Genomic DNA, 23232 nt, shown 5'->3' with positions numbered 1-23232 from the left:
AATGATAAGAATCAGTCATATGATCAGAGGCACCCAAGTCAATTATCCATGGTGATTTGTAATGGGATATAGTATTTAAGGCTGACAAAAAATTACCTCGGTGGGCTAAAGAACCAGTGGAAGACTGACCCGATGTTTGAATGAAGGAGAACATTATATATAGTTGTTCCAACTGCTCTGGATTGAAGACGCCACTTGGAGTGGTATTGTTATTTTTCTCACCTTGTGACTTCTCAGCTAAATTATCAGTAGTAGCCTGATAGCGACGATTTTTTTTTATTTTGCCTCGGCTTCCAATCTGCAGGCTTTCCATGAATTTCCAAGCAGGTATCTTTTGAATGGCCTGGCTTGCGACAATGCTCGCACCATAATCTCCCTTTATGTGGCTTTTGCCCAGATCCCGCAAGGGCTTTCGAAATCAGGGTCGAAACTTCAGGCCCATTAGGTTTCGGGGTTAGGGATGAAATTTCAGGCCTAATATGGCCGATAGGTGTCTTCAGCATTACATTTCAATGGCTCTCCTCACACCTCAACTCTGCAAAGACCTCTCAATTCGATGGTAGGGGTCGTCGGCCAAGGATCCTTCCTCAAACGTCGTCCAGGTTATGGTTGAGGCCAGCCAAGAACTCGAAGACTCGTTCGTTCTCGAGTTGTATTTTGTAGCGTGTGCTATTGCCGGAGCATTCCCACTCCTCCTCGATGCTCAGGTCAAGTTCCTGCTAGAGGTGTGTCATCTCCATGAAGTAATCGGTGACATCTCTCTCACCTTGCCTCATATGCCACAATCGAGTCTTTATCTCAAAGATCTGAGAGTAGCTCTCGAAATCGGAATACGTCTCGCAAACAACGTCCCAGACGTCCTTCGCCGTTGGTAGGAATAGATAAATCTTTCCGATTGAAGGCTTCATCGAGTTTACAAACCACGCAGTCACCATGGAATTTTTGGACTTCCATTTTTGCAGGGCTGCAACATCGGTTGAGGCGGGCTTCTACCTCTCGCCGGTAAGATATCCAAACCTCCCTTTGCCTTCAATCACAAGTTTGATGGACTGAGCCCACTCACGGAAATTTTTTCCGTTCAATTTCTCCACCGAGAGTGGAAAGGCCGAGTTGTCTAGCCCATTCGAACCCATGATGGATGTGGCTTCAGAGTCAGCGTCGAGATTTTCAAAGGAGATCGATCCTTTACTGTTGACGGTGTCGTCGGCCATTGCTAGCTAAGGTTTAGAAACCCTAGCTCTGATACCATGAAAACAGAATGGAATTTCTGTATTTCTTGAATTATTGTGTACAACCCAATTTACAATATATATAATACAAACGAAGGTTCTAAATATGGAAACAATCTCCTAACAGAATCACTCTCAATAATATACAATCTTCTATATTTACCTACTTTCCTAATTTACTCAATATACACGAGGATACTCGAGATTTCTACATTACCTAATTCAATGATTAGAATAATAGTGTGGGGCAAAATTCTCACTGCCCCTGTGAAGGATGTTCATGTGAAATATGTAGAAGCTCAAAAGTTACTGGATGAGATGGATCTTGGTTTGGTTGATCCTTGAGGTAATGAGGTTTGTTTGGATGATGTTAAAAGAAAAAATGAAGAAAGGTCACCATGAATTTGCTAATATACAAAGTCTGTCAATTATGATGGGAAGGGCTTAAAGAGGGGGTTTTCCTATTTAGAGTTTGTTAAGTTTAGCATTATTTGTAATCATTTCTTTTTTCTTCTTTTGTTTCCTATTTTCTCGCTTTGAGGATCTCTTATCCATAGTTATCTTAGCCGCCACCCCCCCACCCCCAAAGCAGGCAGAATCACAGCATGGATCACATGTAGATCAATGGGGTCGGGATCCAAATCTCCAAAAGTGCAAACCAGATCTGTTAATCATCTTCAAATAAAATATCATAAGAAAATATTCAGAAATTTCAAAATCATACGAAAATATTCACTGCTGCAGCAAAGCCTACCAGAGAGAGAGAGAGAATAGGGATTCATGCTGCTGCGATGGTGGATGGATTCGAACAGGCCCTCTTTTGGGGGGGTGGGGAGGGGAATAGACATTTGACAGAGGGGAGCTGTTTGAGTAACCGAGAACTTTATTTGAGTACAGCTGATAATTATAAAGTTTAATTTTTTGTATATTGGCTTGTTCTTTGAAAGAGTCCAACAACTCTATAAAATAAAATTAACAGATTAATTTACGTTAAAATAAATAAATTAATTTTCATAATTGTCATTTTAAATTTATAATTTATATATTCCAATTGAGTTAATAGTAATGTAGTTATATTTCTCTCAATGAAATTTTGTAAAAATAAAATAAAATTTGTAAAAAAAAAAAAGTTATTTGTAATTCTTAGTTTAATACATAATTTTTTGTACATAGATATGAAAATTATTGATAGCCATTTTTTTATATTTTACTAAGTTGCTATTATATTTTATTTTATTTTTAAAAAAAGACGATTTAATTCAACAGTTTAATATCCTGTTCAATTACTTTTCAAATTGCCAACAATGAAGTGATTTTGTATAAAATATATAAATTGAGGAGCTATAGTTATTCTTATAACTTTGCTTATGCACGAACTATGAATTATGATGCAATTATGTTTTTCTATATTCTATATTCCATCTTTAGTTCAAAACATACCGCAGTTAAACATAGCGTGCAACTTATCGATCCAAATAAGTGGCTCACAAGTACCATGACCCAAAATGGCATAACTAATAATAAACAACCCCCCACCCTCACCCCCCACCCCCCCTCTCCCAACACACAAAAAATCGCATACCTTTTAAGTAGAGTGCCAGGTTCCCCTACACATTGCCACAACCCGAAACGCACCATGCTCCAAGTAACTATGCTCTTATCCTCTACTAGGCTGTATTATTTTTCACTTCTCTTTCTTAACACTTTTTTTTTTTCCTTTTTTTTTTTTTTTGGCTATAAAAAAATGAACTTAAAAAGGAATGGTAGAATCTAAGTTAGAACTATAGAAAGAGGCTTTAGAATACAAAGCTTTCAAACTATGGGGAGGACAGAATATTTGCAATGCAATCTTGTAGTTTTGGAAGGCATAATAGAGAAAAGGATCAACTTAATCCTCAATAAATTCCTTAGAGCAGTAAACCTAACCCATAATGCAAGTACAAAGAGAAATTAAAGGTGTTGTGATACATTAAATTAAAGTATGTTGGTCAAACTAGAGAAGTGCATGGAATGTGGCACATGATCACCAAATAATGGTCGCGGTCCGTAACAGCCACTACGGCCGTGATCTTTCTTCCCACCAATTTCGTGGTGTAACGATATTAGGAACCCAAAAAACTGTTATGTAACAAATTTACATAACAGTTGTGGCCATTATTTAAAACCATGAGCTCTACACCAAGTGTCTTATGTGGATCAAAATATTTTGGGGCTCAAAAATTACAAATAAGGGTAGTGTGCTTAAAATGAGAATATTAATACGGAAAAGCAGTACAACTTTGAAAGATAAAGGAATGAAAACATTCATAGGAGTGGTGCCTATAAATAAGATAAAGTGACCTCAGAAAAAATTTAGGCACTAAATGTAGACTAGACAGTGCAGCACCGAGAGAAGAGTGCTTTAATTGATGTTTAAAATGGTAGGCAAAGGGGAAACTGGATTAAGGTAGTAAGAAAAAGGTTCAATTCCAGCTTCCAAAGGATGTTGCCTAGAATCATTCTATCTAATTATAGATAGTTTCCATGAATAAAGCAAAAAAGTTCTATTACAAACAAATATTACTAAAGTAAAAAAGACTTCTAATGAACATCATGAATAATTTTGGCATTGTAATAGCTATTTTGGATAGAGACTTTCTAAGAGGATGACAAACCCTAGTTCTGGCAACTTTTCCTCCCAACCTCCAATTGTTGAACACTTTAGTCTCACCAACGTTCAACGATAGCTTTAGCCTCTTCATAGGCTCGAAGCCTCCTCTCTGGTCAAGGGTTGACGACTAGAAATCAAAGCTTTTATCAAGTAAATGGTCGAGAACTAGAACCCAAAGCCTCTAGAAGAGCCTTTGTTCCACCATTACGATTCTCGAGACTTCTCCTCTCGCAATGACAACTCATACACCATTGTGACTCTTCTTCTTTGCTGCAAATCAGCAGTAGTCAATCTCATTGTTCGTTCGCGACCTGTTCCCTCTCGCAATGACAACTACTCCACCATTGTGACTCTTCTTCATCGCTGCATATCAGTGGTAGCTCACCTCCCTCCTAGTTCTTCATCGCTGCAGTTCAATGGTAGCTAATCTTCTTCTTCATTTTGTGGGCCGGATGAGGTCTATCGCTTCTCACCACAAAGTCACTCTTAGGCCAACCTTTCAAAGAAGGTTTCTTCGCACTTTGGACAAAATTGAAGCTCTCCCTTTCAAAGCAACCCTTTTTTTGTTGGAAGCAGGACGTGCGAACCCAGATGCAATAGCATCTGGTAGTCTATTCAAGTGCTTTCGTTTGCTTATTTGAACTCCTTAAGCGTCTGAGGGTTGACGGAGAGGATACAGAGTAAGGACAGGAGTTCCCATGATACCAAAATCCATCTCAAAAGACAGAAAACTATTCTTTTTTTAATAGATTCCAATGTCGAGAGCCCTTCGAATTTTGGAGAGGTCAAGAAGGAAGATATCTCACTCTATTATGCTAAATATGGAGGTCTGATGGTTCCAGGAACAGATATCAAAGTCCTAGTGGCAGAATACTAAATTCAATGGATTAAGCAAATGAAATTCCCAAGAGGTTCATTGATCATTTGATTTATGTCAAACAAATTTGGAAGAATGATCGTAGTTGAGAAACTACCGTACTCAAGGGGTAGATTCTCGCTAAGAATTCTAGAGGGCGGGGAAGCCTCAGGTTGGTGGAGTGTTTGCAGATCGGTGAAAGGGGACGTAGAATGATTGAAAAGAAACCACCGAAAATTCCAAGACATGTCATGCATACAGTGCGGTTCAACCAATATTGAGTAGAGAAATGGAATGACTATGACACTTAAGGGATTGCCCAATGAGCTCTGTTATGCAAAGATCGTAAAGCATGGAGCTAAGAAATATCGGAAAAGGAATTACTCCAACGAATCCCTCCAGACAATTGATAAAGGTAAGACTCTGTTTTTGGAAAGAGAAAAATTAGGGGAGAAAGTTTAAAGCTCTCAACCTAAAATAATTGGTTTGATTCAAAGGCCGATTGTGAAAGTGGGAAACCACTTTATGTCACTCGCTTTGGGCCAGGAGGTCTTGTATTGAAGCCTACTTTCTTTTCCAACAAGCCCCAAAAATTTTAAGTGGCCTAGATCAGTGGGCCTAGGGTGTGTGGAGAAATAAAAATCTAGTTCGAGTAAGACTCCAGGAGGTAAACATGATTCTAACTTTCCAAAGGCAATAATGATTGACAAGTTGGAACATTGTAGTCATTAGCCAATATAGGGGGAATCTCATATAGCATCACAAGAAAAAATAAAACCTATCGTTTGACCTCTCACTTCAAGGAGAGAGGACAATAGCAAATAATGTAGAATCTTCAGATATCGAAGAAGCAATTAAAAAGAATGAGATCCTTCAAAAAGTTGTGGAAAATTTAGCACAACTTTGCGAGGCCAAACAAAGGTGTATTTTGTAGAACTTCAATATTGAATTGGAAGACTAATTAGAGGATAATAATGGTTTGATTTTGGAACAAGTTTGGGAATTTGAGGACCTGTGAATGAGCTCTTCTTAGTTGAAAACTTTGGGTAAAGCAGAGATTCCTGGATGCCAAGAAAAGAATGGTAGCAAAATCATGAGGCGAGAGGCTATCTCTTAGGGAACATAAAATAGTTTTATCTATTCGGGTCAATCGGAAAGTTACAGTAAAGAAAATGAGGTGGAAGAGTTGGCTAAGGGTGTCAAGTCGTTGATGATATCAGAGCAGTCGGACAAAGATTGCCTTCAACTGCCTCCTAAATAATGCTCAAGAAGGTAGTAATCTCATTAATTACAACTTTGATCATTTAAAAGTCTTAAATGTTGAGGGGCTTGTGCCTTATAATGCTGGCCTTGGATTCATTTGCTCTCTTAAGGAAATTCTTTTTAATCCTTCTTGTGTTGCTGGGGGGGGGAGGGGATTCTTTTTCTTTTGGGAAAGGTGATCTTCTTATAGAGGACCCTAGCCCCTCTAAAATTAGCAAAGGTATTCCACCTATTCCTATCCCACCAATTCTTTATTTGGAAAATTTATGCCTTAAGGAGGACTCTAATAAGAGGAAGGGTTGTGGGTTTAGTTGTGAGGGTGGTGAGAGAGACAATATAGACCCATTTAAACTCCTCGGGGAACTAGGGTTGGAGCTTTTAAATCATTCTAGAAACCCAATGAAGGTGAGCCTTAGTCCTAGGACTTACGAAAGAAGGAAAAAGAAAGTCCAAAAAGAGCTTAAAAAAAGTGCAGGAAAGGAGTTGGAAAGGGAGAGTAAGCGAGTTAAATTATGAAGCTTGTTAGTTGGAAAGGGGGTAAATTGGAAGAGGTTGATTTTGGGGGGACTGAACTGAGCTCGCTCCATCTCTCAATCAATCTGTCCAATGATGGCACAAACCAAAATCTACTTTTTGATGGAATTCAAAGATATGAATTAACATCTCAATCGCTTTTTCATCATGGTGCGCAGGGGGTGGCCCTATACAAGGCCTTTCAAATGACAACTGCCTCTTCCTACTGCAAGGGCGTTGCACGAAACCAAACTGCCGTGGGAGTTCTTACCCTTGTGTCATGCTTCTAGTGGCATCCTAGTTATGTGGTATTCTCAAAACATTTCCAAGTTGGACACTTTGTCCCATTTTTTCTCCCTTTCCGTGTTACTTTAAGTGCAAGGGAGGGGTCAATTGTTGGTTTCTTCTGTGTATAGGCCTACTAGAGCTACTCTTGGGAGTTCTTTTTTGGGAGGAGTTGTATTATGTTTTTGGCTTCTACCCCCCCCCCCCAAAAGGTGGATCATGGGAGGTGATTTTAATGTAGTGAGATTCGCCAACAAGAAGAAAAGGGGTGGTAGAGTAACTATTCGCATGCAGAATTTTGATTTTCTTATCAGGGATTGTGGTTTAATGGGGAATGCTCCCTTTACTTGGTTAGTAGGGGGGGCTAGGACGGTGGCTAGTAGACTTGATAGGTTTTTGTTTTGCAGCAAGTTGAGGATGAATTTCCAAACCATTCTCATTGTGTTCTTCCTAGGACTACATCTGACAGGTTTTTGTTTTGCAGTGAGTCGAGGATGAATTTCCAAACCTTTCTCATTGTGTTCTTCCTAGGACTATGTCTAACCATTTTCCAATCTTGTTAGAATCTAGTAAGGTGTCTTAGGGTCCTTCGCCTTTTAGATTTGAGAATATGTGGCTGGATCATGCTGCCTTCAAGCCTTTGGTTAAGGACTCTTGAGGAGAGGAATTGGATAGGGGTTGGGGTGGTTTCTGTTTCATGAGAAAGCTGAAACGCCTTAAAGGAGAAGTTGAAAGTTTGGAATAAGGAGGCTTTTGAGCAAGTTAGCTTCACTAGATAGGAAGGAGCAGGATTGTAATCTTAAAAATAGTGAGGATATGAAGAGAGTTTCCCTGAAAAACGAGCTAAAAGAGGTAATAATTCAAGAAATGAGGAGTTGGAGACAAAAGACCAAATTCAAATTCAAATGTGTTAAGGATGGCGACTGCAACTCTTCTTTCTTTTATAGACTAGCTAATGGGAAAAGAAGTAAGAATTTGATTAGATATTTAGATGTGGGGGATGAGATACTTTCTAATAATCAATGTTATTGTTTCTGTTATCACCAATTTCTTCCAAAACTTGAATTCAAAGGAGGATCATTGTGGGTCGATGATAGAGGGATTAGATTGGAACCCTATATCTGTTGATCAAATGGGTTCGTTATAGAGACCTTTTGATAAGGAGGAAGTTAAGGGGATGGTTTTTGGGATGGATAGGGATAAGGCTCCAAGCCTAGATGGTTTTAACATAATGTCAAGATATAGTACAGGAGGATTTGTTGAAAGTTTTTAGCGATTTCTTTGATAACTGAGTCCTCAATAAGAGTATTAATTCCTCCTTTATACCCTTGGTTGCGAAGAAATCAACAACAACAACAAAAAAAATAAGAAGCCTTAAGTCTCACTAGGTCAGGTCAGCTACATGAATCCTTTTCCGCCAATTCACCCGATCAAGAGTGTTTTCTTCTAATAGATTAAGGGCTGTTAAATCCTTCCTCATTACCTCATTCCAAGTTATTTTAGGCCTATCCCTACCCCTTTTCATGTCAGACACAATAACTAACTCACTCCTCCCCACATGTGTTCTACTAGGTCCGCGTTTCAAATGCTCAAACCATCTAAACCGCCTCTCCCTTACCTTGTTTTCAACTGGTGCTATGCCTATATTATTATGTATATGCTCCAAAGAAATCTAAATCTATTAAAGTGGAGGATTTTAGACCTATTAGTCTTGTTTCTAGTGTGTATAAGATTATTATTAAAGTCTTAGCTAATAGGTTGAGTGTGGTGCTTGATGATGCCATCTCCAATGCTCAAAGCGCATTCATTGGGGGGAGGCAAATAGTGGATGCTATTTTAGTTGCCAATGAGGTGGTGGAGGATATTCATAGGAATAAGAGAGGGGGTGGTTTCACATCTCCAATTCACTGATGACACCATTTTCTATGTAGATGATTGTAGTCTCTCTTTTAGGAGTATTTTGGGTATTCTTCACATTTTTGAGAGGGTGTCTAGGCTCAAAATCAATATGAGAAGAGTGGTTTAGCGGCTATAAATGTGCTAGTTGAGAGTGTAAGGGAGCAGGCTAATAAAGTGGGGTGTGGTTTTGGATGGCCTTTGACATACTTAGGTGTCCCTTTTGGGGGTAACCCTAGAGCTACATATTTTTGGAACCCGGTAGTGGAAAGGGTGACAAAGAGAGTAGATGGTTGGAAGGGAGTCCTATTTCTCTTAGGGATAGAATTACTTTGATTTAGGCTTGTCTTGCTAGCATCCTGTTATATTTTTTGTTTGTCTTCAAGACTTCGGTGGGGATTACTAGCAAGCTCGATAGGATCATGAGACAGTTTTTGTGGTCTAGAAGATGGAGTCATAGGGACCATTTAGTGAGTTGGAATGAGGCTTGTAGATCTAAGAAGAAGGGAGGTTAGAGTCTTGGAAAGTAGGTGTTTGAAAACACTGCTCTTCTAGCTAAATGGCTATGGTGTTTCCCACCAGAAGAATCATCCCTCTGGCATAAAGTAATAAGAAGTAAGTTTTTGTTGGATGAGAACAAGCGGGATATCAGTGCTAATTTAATATGCTCTTTGGGGAGTCCATAGAGATCCATTTCTCAGATTTATCCTTCTTTCATCCCTCACACTAAATGCACCATTTTCTACTTCTTTCCCTCATCTATTTCATAACCATTTCTTTCTTTGTTGGTGAATTGAATAGTCCTTTGATTTCCTGGAATCTTCATTTTAGGAGACCTTTGAACAATAGGGAGATGGTGGAATTGTCATCTTTGCTATCTTTATTAAGCAAGAGTAATCTGTCTTCGAGGAGGGATATTTGTTCTTGGTCTTTGGTCCAGTCAAGCGTGTTTTCTTGCAAATCTTTTTTTGAATTTTTGATTCATTTCAACTCTTCTTTTTCGCTGTACTCCAGTATTTGGAAGGCTAAGGTTCCCCCTAAAATAAAGCCTTTCACTTGGTTGGTTGTGCTTGATAAGATAAATGCCAATAATTTGTAGCAAATTAGGAGACCTATGAAGGCTCTCTCCCGATGTATCTGTGCTTTGTTACAAGAACTCTAAGACAACTTCTCACCTTCTTTTGCAATGTGAATTGGCTTGGATTATTTGGAATATGCTTTTTGGCATCATAGGAGAAAGCTGGGTTTGTCCTCCCTTGGTGGAAGACCTTTAGAAATATCCTTCGCAGGTTTTGGCAGCAGGACAGGGCAACTTTATGGAAGTGTGGCTTTTTTCTCAATATCATGGGGTTTATGGATGGAACATAATACTCGGATAGGTTATGGGAAAAATTAATTCAGATATTGGTTTGGGAAAAAATAAAATATTTGGCCTCTTTGTGGTGGGTCGGGTATGGAATTTTTAAAGAGGCAAGTTTTCAGGAACTGCAAAGGGATTAGAGGAACACATTAACTGGATGATTTTTTCTTGGGGATTTTTTATGTTTTTTGTTTAGTCTTGGAGAATCTCAGTTTGTCACAGGAGGTTTCTCATTCTCCCTCTTGTAAATTCTCTTTCTATTAATCATATCTTCTTTTGTTATAAAAATAAAAATAAAATATAATATAATAAAAAAAGTTATTTCGCCCATTTTGTCAAGATAAACAAGACATTCTATCATAACTTGTTCCTGACGTGGAAAAAAAAAAAAAAAAATGTCAACACCAATAAATCCATGAGAAGATTTTTTCTAAAACAGTCTTGTTGAGTCCTATATCAGAGTTATGAAACCAATTCCTATAATCGTAAAACACGTAGAAGATATAGAGGAATATGCTCTTCTTTTTCGTAAATTATGTTGATTGGAAAATGTTGAGCTGCATAGATTATATGTATGGTGCCTACTGCCTTAGGGAGAAAGTATAGAACGAGTGTGGGGTTATAATTTCATATTTATCCAAACCAGTCCATACACTTACGATTTTAATAAGATTCTGTCTAGAAGCATAGAAGTCCAGTACTGTGAATGTCACTCTCCATGTGTATCAAGTAACCATGTATATAGGGATATAATCAGCGATTTGACAACAAAAGCAATAAGAAATCCAATATACAATATTGTTTACAATGGCACAGGATACGATTCATTAGCAAATGTCTCAAAATGGAATGTTGGTTCATTGGGGCCATAAAAACCAATACCTAAAACTCCCATTAAGAGAAAAATGGAACCTCCTACAATGTACAAAATAAACTTTGTAGCTGAGTACAGATCTTTTTTTCCTCCACACATGGATAGAAGCAGACAATTTGAGAACTAATTCGAATTCCCACTCACATGATGGAAAAAAATAAATAAAATATCTCAAAAGAAAATGATCCTATTCAACCATTGTACATCGCGAACATCAGGAAATGGAACAATTGAAAATCCCGAGTAACTAGCTAAGCTGCTACAGCAACTAAAATGATGAATTCCGTCAGCAAAATGGATCCTATAGAAAGTCCATTTATTCCTAACCTCCAACAAAAATTGGAAAATGGATACATTTAGAATCCTCTGCCACTTGGATTAATGGATCGCCCAAATGGAAATGATAACAAAAACACATAGGTTATTAAAAGTAGTTCCAATATAGATATAAAATCTAGTATATTAATCTCATCTGTGGTGGAAAGATAAAATTAAGGAACCTGCAGATATTGAAAAACTACAAGAATTCTTAATCAAGGAAAATAATTCGTGAAGAAGACAAGATACACTTGAACCAAAAAAACCTTTCATAAAAAATAAATTATAAATAAAAATAATTTCAAGTACAGGTTTTTGTCGCTAGAAAAATCAAACGAATTCAAATGGAGTTTTCTGGAACATATCAATAAGCTAGACCCATGCTGCAAGTAATTTCATGCCACAAGGCATAAATAAATTTGAACACTAAAGAAGCCTGTTGGGCAGGCAGATTCACATCTTTTACAATCGACACAATCCTCTCTTCTTGGAATTTGTTTAGCTTTACATCTGTCCTAGGGTATCATTTCTAACAAAGCAAAAGCCATTCCCATAGTAGCGGCAAGTGAAATGAGAGAAGCCTAAACACTGAAAGTGGAGTTCTTGGAGAGCAATCCAAGCATGGTGCTGCTAGGTGAAGCAGCGGAGTGTTGCACCCTAGATGGTGATAGTCCAGTAATCCAAGTAACATGGGACACATGGAATCCCGTTGAATGAGCAAAGACCAACTTGCTAGGCAAAATACTCCCAAGTGACCGAAAGTGAAGTAGTACCATAAGAGAAAGATAAAGGAATCCCCCATTGGGGGGTGAAATAAAACATGAAACCATAAGCTCTCAAATAGTTGGAGGAGCTCAGTGTCATATGCCAATTGAAGAATGAACCAATGACTCAAAGGCAGTGGATTGGTTAAAAGAACCCACCAAAACCATAGTGAAACAGAGTCTTCACAGTGCAACTGTCACTACTTATGAACCTAGGTGATTAACCCATAACCAAAATGAAGCTTGAATGAAACAAAGTGGAGGTCCAAACCGACCTAGAGCTAGCTTGTTCTCCTCGAAACGAGCTGAGGTGGAGCAGTTGACTGGACCTCCAGCGGTAAAGAACTTTTTCAGTGTGGGCTGCGAAAGCAGTACCAAATCATTGCAAACTTCGAATCTAGATATGACCTCTATTGATATTTTTTATTAAATGAACGACCTAACACAACCATAGGTCTATCCCTCTATTTATAATACATTCTAATGACCATAATACCCCTATTCTCACTTATTAACATAAACACTAACACACTATGCACTAAAGACTAAAATAACCACTAACACTCCCCCTCAAACCGGAGCATAGATATCATATGCTCCTAGCTTGTTACAAATAAATTTAACACGAGCACCACCCCCCCCCCCCCCCCCCCAACAAAAAGCTTTGGTAAACAAATCAGCGAGCTGCATAATGGACTTCACATAAGTGGTGGTAATGAGCTTATGCACAAGCCCAAACAAGTGGCAATCAACTTCAACGTTAGATTGCCACTTCACCTAAAACCTCAAGTTATTTGGTTGTGAGCCAACAATGTATATCAAGCTTTAACACACACCCCCACACATGCAGCCCCAAAAGCACGTGGAGATAAATACATTATAGATACACCCCTTACAAGTAAATGTTTCAGTTTATCGTCCTACTTATTATCTGGATATACCAAGCAAGATGTGCAATCTAATGAGGCTACTATGAAATACTGACTCATGGGGGGAGCAAGCTCTTCTATTCTAGTTCATGGTTTCTATTGGCTATATGGTTCATCTAGGGAAAAGACTGAGCTTCAAGATTTTGTCAGTGGTCTTATCAACGCACAAAATGGATAACTCCCCAAGCGTTCTGATTGTGCTCATATTCATCACTATAGGAATTGGGCACAAGTTTTCCTTTCTCATCAACAAACTCGTATACGAAGGAGTGCAGTTTGTTCAAAAAATTCCTACCTCTATCTATCTCTAAGATGTTTGGATTTTTCAAACTCCATAGACATGCAGAAGAGAAATGCTATCACCACTTGGACCAAGACATAACTAGCTTAAATAACAATTAAGGTGAAGCAAGGTCACGTATAGAACAAAAATCCATTTTTAGGGTTATTTCATCTATTCCATGAATAGAACCCCCGCACCGAGGGGGGGGGGGGGGCGCGCACATACATGTTACACCACATTTTTTAATCAAAAGAGAGATTACAAGAAATGGCAAAATAACCAAGTTGGATTTGGTTTTTCTTTGGAAAAAAAAAAAAAGGAAAAAAAAAAAAGAAAAAAGAAAACAACAACAACAACAATTAACCTAAAAAATGATAATAATTGAACAAACTATGAAAAAAAAAACAACTTTAAAAATGTTAACACAACAAAACAAGAGTATTGCATAACCGATTAGTGTTCTATCACTTCTTCTCAATGGAAAAACACTATACTTCTCATAGAGTGAATAGTGATTTTGTAAAGACAACACAAGACCTAGAATTCTATTTTCTCCTTTTTTTAGTACAAAGCTGACATAAACAAGGAATAGAAGGTAATCATGTAAAAGTAAAAAAACAATAAAAAATGAAAGGTATGTTGTTTTGGAGGTTTCAAACTAGTTGAACTTGTCAATATGATAGGCCAATAATCATGTGAAACGATTCGGATCAAACGTTAGATTCATGAGGTGAATCAATAGAATTGACAATGATTCATTTGTTTTTAGTGCTGCTAGTAAGATTCAAATTGATTTGGTGCAAAAATGATTTAAATTGTATGAATCAAATCACGAAACGTAAGATTCTAACAACTACAACCAATCCATCTCAAATTTGGTGGCTAAACTCTATTGTGTTGAAAATATCATGTGGACACCCGAGGGCGTGGGAGGGAAGGTTCCTACAAAAAAATAGCTTGATGCCAGGATGATAAAAAATCTTAAAACCTCTCATTCTTATTATTTTTTAAATATTAAAAAAAAGGGAAAAAAAATGAAAAAAGGTCTTACTCAAAACCCCAATCATGACATCTCTTCTCTCACTTCACACCTTCGCCCGAGGGTGGGCAGGGGGTGGAGGTGCACACATTCTTATGGAGAGAGGTGCTCCCACATCTTCTAAACCAAAATAGTTGGGGAGAGGAAAGGTTCTCTTTTTTAGGGTACACCTAGGAATAGATCAAATGGAGATGGTAGGGGCTTGTAGCTTAGAGGATTAAGCCCGTGACTACGAACCACAGTGTCAAGGGCTCAAATCCCTCCTCACCCACAACTGACTTTAAAAGGGAAGGATTTTTCCCTCTAGGGAAAATCATCATCGGGATAGCGGACCCAAAGCTATAGAACTTGGGTGTGGGTCTTTTGTCGAAATTGGAAATAGAATGGCCTTAGTTCTTTTTCTTTCAATTTATTATGTATCTTATTATTGATCTAATCATGAACAATCAAGTAGAATCATGACCTTAAATTTCCACAAAATTGTTGAAATTTCCAATTTCCGTCACCCTCGAAATCGAAATGACAGTTGATTTCCGTCTTGCATAATTTCCGTCAAAATATCAACGAATCATCTAAATTTTATCAAAATCTCAAAATTTTAACGAAACTTATCGAAATTTTAACTATACAATGAAATTTTGTCAGAATTCAAATGAGAAATTTAGGAGTGAAGTGAAATTTCTATCTTAATTTCTTTTATTTATTTTATCAAAACAAAAGATTATTACAAGCGCTTTTGAAATTATATGAAAAAATAAACTTACAGTAATATTTTATTTAACCATTCATGTCTAAATTATCGTTATTTGTATAATAAATAATATTTAAATGATTTATGAATTCCATTTGTATTAACTGAATATGTTTAATGTATATTATCTTACACATATGTTTGATACAAATACTATTTTACAACTTTTTCACCTCATACAAAACATAGATGTATTTAATTTGTAATATATTAGTCCTAAAACTTATATTATTATGTTTGTTAACCATTTCTAAAGTTTCACAAAGAATTTCATGCTTTACTACTAATTTCCGTTATTTTTTCAAAGCGAAATCGAAATTTTCGTCAAAATTTCCGTACTTTTGGAGCTTCAAAATTTGAGTCGAAATCGAAATTTAAGACCTTGAGTAGAATAGCAAAAAGTTATTTTGTAGCCAACCCCATTTAGTAGGACTTAGGCTTTATTATTGTTGATATAATGTGCACCCATTCATGTGACAATTTACAAGGTTCTATCCCATAATATCAACAATATACAACAACAATAAAACAAAGCATTAAGTCCCACTAAGTGGGGTCAACTATATGAATCTTTTTTCACCAATTTATGCGATCATGGACCATTTCTTTTGACAAATTCAGGGCTATTAAATCCTTACTATCTCATTTCAAGTTATTTCAAGTCTACCCCTACCCCTTCTATTGCCCCTCACAGTAACTAACTCACTCTTCCTCACTAGCGTACTATGTGACCTACGTTGCAAGGGTCCAAATCATCTAAGTCATCCCTCCCTTATCTTATCTTCTATAGGGGCTACACCTAACTTACCGCGAATATGTTCATTCCTTAATTTATCTCCCAGTGTTATACCACTCATCCATCTAAGCATTCTCATCTCAGCAACTTTTACTTTTTGGTTCTGTTTCATCGTCACCCAACATTCTGACCCATATAGCATAGCTGGCTTTATAGACGTCCTATAAAACTTCCCTTTCAATTTTAAAGGTATTCTATGATCACAAAGCACATTTGAAGCACTTCTCCATTTTACCCAACCTGCATTAACTCTATGCATTACATCATCTTCAATTTCTCCTTCAACCATGGTCTTAAATTTCCACGAAATTGTCGAAATTTCCGATTTCCATCACCCTTGAAATCGAAATGGCAGTCAATTTCCATCTTGCATAATTTCCGTCAAAATCTCAATGAATCATTCGAAATTTATCGAAATCTTGAAATTTTAGCGAAACTTATCAAAATTTTAACTATACGATGATTGATGAAATTTCGTCAAAATTCAAATGAAAAATTTAGGAGTGAAGTGAAATTTCTATCTTAATTTATTTTTATCGAAACAAAAGATTATTACAAGTTCTTTTGAAATTATGTGAAAAAATAAACTTACAGTAACATTTTATTTAACCATTCATGTCTAAATTATCATTATTTGTATAATAAATAATATTTATATGATTTATGAATTTCATTTGTATTAACTGAATATGTTTAATGTACATTTTCTTACAAATATGTTTGATACACATACTATTTTACAAGTTTTCTACCTCATACAAAACATAGATGTATTTAATTTGTAATATATTAGTCCTAAAACTTATATTATTATGTTTGTTAACCATTTCTAAAGTTTCACAAAGAATTCCAAGCTTTACTACTAATTTCCATTATTTTTTCAAATTGAAATCAAAATTGACAACGAAATCAAAATTTCCGTACTTTTGGAGCTTCGAAATTTGAGTCGAAATCGAAATTTAAGACCTTGCCTTCAACTTGCATAATAGATCCAAGGTATCGAAATCTACAAGTGCTATTTATTTCTTCATCATCAGGTTTAACTTTGCCTCCAATACTCCTCATACCATTACTGAAACTACATTTCATATATTCTATCTTATTTCTACTTATCCTAAAACCTCTAGATTCAAAAACTTCTCTCCATAATTCTAATTTACCCTCTACTCCGCCCCAAGTTTCATCAATCAGTATAATATTGTCTGCAAACAACATATACCATGGAACCTCATTTTGTATCCTCTTAGTCAGTTGGTCCATCACTAAAGAAAAAAGAAAAGGGCTCAAAGCAGATCCTTGATATACACCTATGGTGATTGGAAATTCTCTAGTTTCTCCATCTATAGTCCTTACACTAGTCATTATTCCATCATACATATCCTTAATAACATCAACATATCTACTACATACACCTTTTTTTTTTTTTCTAAAACCCACCATAGAACTTCCCTAAGTACCCTATCATATGCTTTCTCTAAGTCAATAAATACCATATGCAAGTCCCTCTTTTTTTCCCTAAACTATTCCATTAATCTTTTTAAAAGATATATAGCTTCTATGGTAGATCTCCCAGGCATAAAACCAAATCGATTTTCTAAGACCTTCGTTTCCAGCCTTAATCTTTGTTCAACTACCATTTCTCACAGTTTCATCGTATGACTCATAAGTTTAATTCCACGACAGTTATTACAATTATGAATATCTCCTTTATTTTTGTATATAAGCATTAAAGTGTTTTTCCTCCTTTCATATGGCATTTTCTTAGTTTTTATAATTGTGTTAAATAAATTAGTTAACCATATAATTCTGTTATCACCTAAGCATTTCCAAACTTCAATTGGGATGTTATTTTGGTCCTATAGCTTTTCCATTTTTTACCTTTTTTAGTGCAAACTTAACTTCATTAACTCTAATTTAGCGAATAAATCTCATATTTTTAGTCTCTTCTTCATTTGTCAATTCTAAGTTTAACTCTTCTATTTGGTTTTCATTAAACAACTTACTAAAATAACTTCACCATCTTTCTTTTATGTCTTCGTCCTTAACCAAGACAATATCATCCTCATTTTTTATACATTTTACATTTCCTAAATCCTTACTCTTCCTTTCTCTAACTTTAACAAGTTTAAATATATCTCTTTCCCCTTCTTTTGTATCTAATATATCATACAAACTATTAAACGATCTGTGCTTACCTTTACTAACGGCTTTTTTTGCATCTTTTCTCATTTCTTTATACTTTTCAAAGTTATCCATGTTTCTACATTTTTACCAAGTTTTATACCAAATTCTTTTTGCCTTTACGGCTTGTTGGACATCTTTATCCCACCACCAACTTTCTTTGCTATTCAAAAATCTTCTCCTTAATTCAGCTAAAATCTCTTTTGCTATCTTTTTAATAGAGCTACCGAATCTACTCCAAAGAGTAATTGTATCTATCCCATTATCTATAGTCCAATCCCCATCTTTGATCATTTTATCTTTAAATTTTATTATATTTTCTCCCTTTAGGTTCCACAGCTTAATTCTCTTACACTGGTTTATTTTATCCTTTTTCTTCCATTTTTAATACATATATCTAACACTAAGACTCTATGTTGTGTGGTTAGGCTTTCACCTGGAATAAATTTACAATCCTTGCATAATAAACTATCTACCCTCCTAGTTAAGAAAAAAATTATTTGACTTCTATTTTTTCCGCTTTTAAAGGTTATTAAGTGTTCTTCTCTCTTCTTAAAGCAAGTATTCATTATAATAAAATCATACGACATAGCGAAGTCTAAGATCATCTCCCCAGGCTCATTTTTGTCTCTATATCCATATCCTCTATGTATCCTCTCATAACATTTATTATCCCTGCCAACGTGTCCATTCAAATCTCCTCCTCTCAGCCCCTAGTATGCCTTATATAATACTATCATATCTTCCCAATATTGTCTCTTAAGATTTTCTGCTAAGCCTACTTGAGAAGCATAACCACTAAGGATATTTATTATCTCTTGGCCTAAGACCATCTTGATTTTTATAATTCTACCCCCTACTCCTTTTACATCAACAACGCTATCTTTTAAGTTTTTGTTTACAATAATTCTTATTTCATTCTTATGTTTTTCTTTTCCAGTGTACCAAAATTTAAATCCTTATTTATGAATTTCTCTAGCTTTCTCCCCCACCCACTTAGTTTCTTGAAGGAAATTATATTAATTTTTCTTCTAATCCTTGTGTCCACAATTTCCATACTTTTACTCGTAAGTTTCCCTATATTGCAAGGTTGCTAATCTAATCCTAGTTTCTTGAACTAGCTTCTTTACCTGCCCGGATCCAAAATGATTCAAGAACCCTCGCATATTTGACACCATACCCAAGTGCTGATACAACGCGTCACTTCGGGGAGACAACCTAGCCCACCCTCGCCCACTTTTCGCTACACCCAGGTGGTACGAGTACAACGCATTGCTCGTAGGGGACGCCCCAGTAAATATTCGGTAAGGATTCATATCATAGTGATTTGACAAATTTTACGCTAGTTGTCAACTACCTAACGCAACCCTCCTCCTTTACCCGGGCTTGGGACCGGCTGTGTGTGAAAAAGATTAGGACATTAAGTGCATCATAGGCGGAGTTATAATATCAACAATACGATGAGGGAAAAAAAGCCTAAATAATTTGTAACTATGATAGTTAAGTCATTTTTTATTTTTAAAATTTGGAATATTCTTTAGATATGGAATGCATTGGACAACATGATGCATATTGTTGGGCCCAATTTCTAACAACTTAAGCTCCTTGAGGTGGGCAAAAAGCTAACTTGCATGAAATTTTTGTGGAGAAATGACAAAACATTTATGCTAAATGCAATAAATTTTAATGTTATGCATTAAAATTTCTCAAAAAAATATAAACCATGGTTAAATACATGGAAATATAATGAATTCCAGTTTAACAGATCATGAAAAAGCAAGGAGTTATAATCTATTATGATATAAAACCACCAGCAAGGGCAGAAGGTCATATCTTGAAAACTGCAATATCATGTCATATGACTTCGGCTACTAAGACAAACAGACTATCTGAAAGAATAGATTACCCATGTTAATGCTATCTGTGCTGATTCTTTGATAACGTCTCCAAGTTGTCCTGTGAGATGTAGATCACCCTTTCCCACCATTGATGTAGCCTCAACAAACTGAACCTCTCCACCAAAAACAGTCCAAACAAGCCCGACAGATATTCCTGGAGTGGCTACACGGTCTGCAGTTTCACTGTCATCAAACCTTGGAGGCTGCACTCAAGTACAATCAGAATATAACATCAGATATATTGAGCATTATTGCAAACTCAACCTGGCAAATAAACAAGGACAATAATGAGGCATTAGAATCTATATTCAGCTCAATCAGGTTATAGGACTACAACACACCATTTGATAAAATGTTAAAGAACCTGTTGACCGAAAAGTCTTAAACCTCTTCAGTTAGCATTCGAAGAGGTTGCTAGTATCAAGCAAAAACCATTCAACCCCAGAAAGTATCTATTAGTCTTGTTACAAGAACAGAAATTAGCAAACATTCCAAGTGGGCATTTATTTCATTTATAAAGACCTATCCCATGAGGAAAGATGGGGGATTAATATATCTTGTTAAATGCCAAACTGCCCTTCAAGTAATTTTATAGGTGTTTTTTGGGTGAACAAAAAAGAATGCAACACAAAGTTCACAATGTGCACGCAGGGCAGCCATACCCCCACACTTACATAGGCTATTTCCATGACTTGGACCTGTGACCATGGTCTTAAATTTCCACGAAATTGTCGAAATTTCCGATTTACGTCGTTCTAGAAATCGAAATGGCAATTGATTTCCGTTTTGTATAATTTCCGTCGAAATCTCAACAAATCATTTGAAATTTATTGAAATCTCGAAATTTTAGCAAAATTAGTCGAAATTTGAACTATGTAATGAAATTTTTTCAGAATTCAAATGAAGGATTTAGGAGTGAAATGAAATTTCTCGTTTAATTTATTTTTATTGAAACAAATGATTATTACAAGTACTTTTGAAATTATATGAAAAAGTAAGCTTACAGCAACATTTTATTTAACCATTTATTTTAAATTATCACTATTTGTATAATAAATAATATTAAAATGATTTATGAATTTCATTTGTATTAACTAATTCACTAAATATGTTTCATGTTATCTTACAAATATGTTTGTTGCACATATTATATTACAACTTCTCCACCTTATACACAACATAGATGTATTTACTTGCAATATATTAGTTCTAAACCTTACATTGTTATGTCTATTAATCATTTCTAAAGCTTCATAAAAGAATTCCATGTTCTACCTACTGGTTTCCATTATTTTTTCAAATTGACATAGAAATCGAAATTTCCGTTGAAATTTTTGTACTTTTGGAGCTTCGAAATTTGAGTCGAAATCGAAATTTAAGATCTTGCCTGTGACCTGTAGGTTTGTAAACAAATTATTATCAAAAGAAAACACACCCCAACTAACAAAAGCCTTTGAAGTTCTAAAATTTTATTCAAATTACCCAATTTTTTAGAAATATATAAATATTGATAATTTGAAAAAAATCTTATGCTCGTCCAATGCTTTTACCATTATAAATGCACATACATTAGGCAAGCTAGCATGCAAGGAACTTTTTTAAAACAACATCCTCACTTTGTTTTAATATTTTTCATCTCTTTTACATCATTTTTCTTCTTGCTTTTTTTTTCTGTAATATAATTAGCTCGAACTATTCATTTGCAACTAAAAAAAGTCAATATACAACAAATAAATGTTCTTTAAATATTTTATTTCAATGTTATCTTCCTCGTATACTTTTGTCTTTATTTCCTTTTAATTTTATGAAGCCTTTTATGTCAACCACCACAAGCATAAAATCCAGGCTTTCTTCCCACAGAAAGCACGCTCCCCAAAATAAAATTGCATGAATGTGGTCTGATATATACAGTTGGGACATCCAAAAGGGCATTTTTAAAGAAGAAACCCAAGGACTAAGTAACAATGGTTCTGATCCCTCAACAAATCTGAACCCTCTCTAAGACAGAGACCCTGGGTTAAATCAGTTTCAGAAATGAAATATCCTCAATAAGAAAAAAGGAAAGGAGAAGGGAGAATGAAAGAGTTCAATTACCCCCAGAACTTTTTCCAGCATGGCCTCGTCCACCACCATAGGCGAAGCAAGCCTGAATGCATTTGATACCTCATGATTGTTAATACCCATTGGAATGACTTCCATTTCCACCTCAGCTCCATCAGCAAGTCTGCTATCTAGAAGCGGAGAAGCAAGCGGGTGCATATTTTTATTGAGTGGAACATTACATTCTTGCTCTGCAACTCTTACAGCTGCCGCACGAGCCAAGGCAGCTATATTCCTCTCCAAATTCCGAACACCAGCTTCCCGAGTATATCTTTGAATGACAAGTTTCACCATATCCTGCCAGGGAGGGGGGGGGGGGAGGAAGTAAAATCCTGTATTATAGTTGTAACTTGAAATTTGTAAATCACAACAGAGTAAATCAAAGGCAAATGAGGTAATTCTGTTACACCTAGCATACATGCTATCATCATTTTTCCCCTGTTTATCAGGCAGAGAGGTGCCACGGACGGAAGCACCTTAGCAATAGGAAAAAATATGCGACTATGATCCTATTTGAGAGTTGGGAATAATCATGACCATCCAAAGCTCTTTTTTGCAGGTGTTGGAGAACTGATTGATCTCATGATGCCTTTAGCTTGAAAGGTAAAAAGTAAGCCTGAAATTGTTCATTAGACCATTTAGAAAAAAATGAATTCAAGAATTGACTGACAACAAGTACAGAACATTTAAGCCTCTTTGTGGTTCCCGTTTTCAAAATAATTTAATGGGAACAGGATAATGGATGTTGATATAATCCAAGCCCAAAATATCTTGCACAGGCAAATGAACAAGTCAAAAGAACTCAAACTCTAATATGCATACTAGACCTCAAATGGCAAGGGTTCACTTGAGATAATAATTCAAGAAAAAAAATGCCCACACCTTTTCTGTAATTAAGGTATGCATAATTATTCTTCTTCCCCAATTAGGCATGCTGCTGCTATTGGGGCTCTTCTCTAGTCATCTCTCCAGAGTAGTTTCAGGTAAAAGCTCTCACACAAAAGATTAGTATTCACCATGTAGTGGTTCTCATTAACTAAAGTTATTTTCCCAAGTACCAAGCTAATCAGTGAATTTTTCCCATCATAATTTTTGTAAAATAAGATTCTTCACAATTCAAAGATCTAATTGAAATTGAAAGCAAATCTGAATAATCACTTTTCTTTTTTGTGATAGAAAAAGAAATTTCATTAAGATGGAAACAAAGATACAGAAATAAGGATAATGTTTCCCCCTAAACCAGTAAA

The 23232-nt window shown here is 35.9% G+C and overlaps 1 protein-coding gene across 3 annotated transcripts in view; it reads right to left on the bottom strand.

Annotated features, from left to right (window-relative positions):
• Positions 1-23232, bottom strand: part of LOC131164540 (lon protease homolog 2, peroxisomal) — an 82649-nt gene that overhangs the window by 12752 nt on the left and 46665 nt on the right. For all 3 annotated transcript variants that reach the window (XM_058121808.1, XM_058121809.1, XM_058121810.1), the window contains exons 13-14: positions 21980-22282; positions 19894-20088 (exon numbers count right to left, since the gene is read on the bottom strand). In XM_058121808.1, coding sequence (XP_057977791.1) covers positions 19894-20088; positions 21980-22282 — 498 coding nt within the window. The remainder of the gene's footprint in view (positions 1-19893; positions 20089-21979; positions 22283-23232) is intronic.

Source organism: Malania oleifera, chromosome 9 (assembly GCF_029873635.1).
Source record: "Malania oleifera isolate guangnan ecotype guangnan chromosome 9, ASM2987363v1, whole genome shotgun sequence".
Classification (NCBI taxonomy): domain Eukaryota; kingdom Viridiplantae; phylum Streptophyta; class Magnoliopsida; order Santalales; family Ximeniaceae; genus Malania; species Malania oleifera.
Note: the sequence above shows the minus strand (reverse complement) of the source record. Positions and strands in the feature narration are given on the sequence as shown.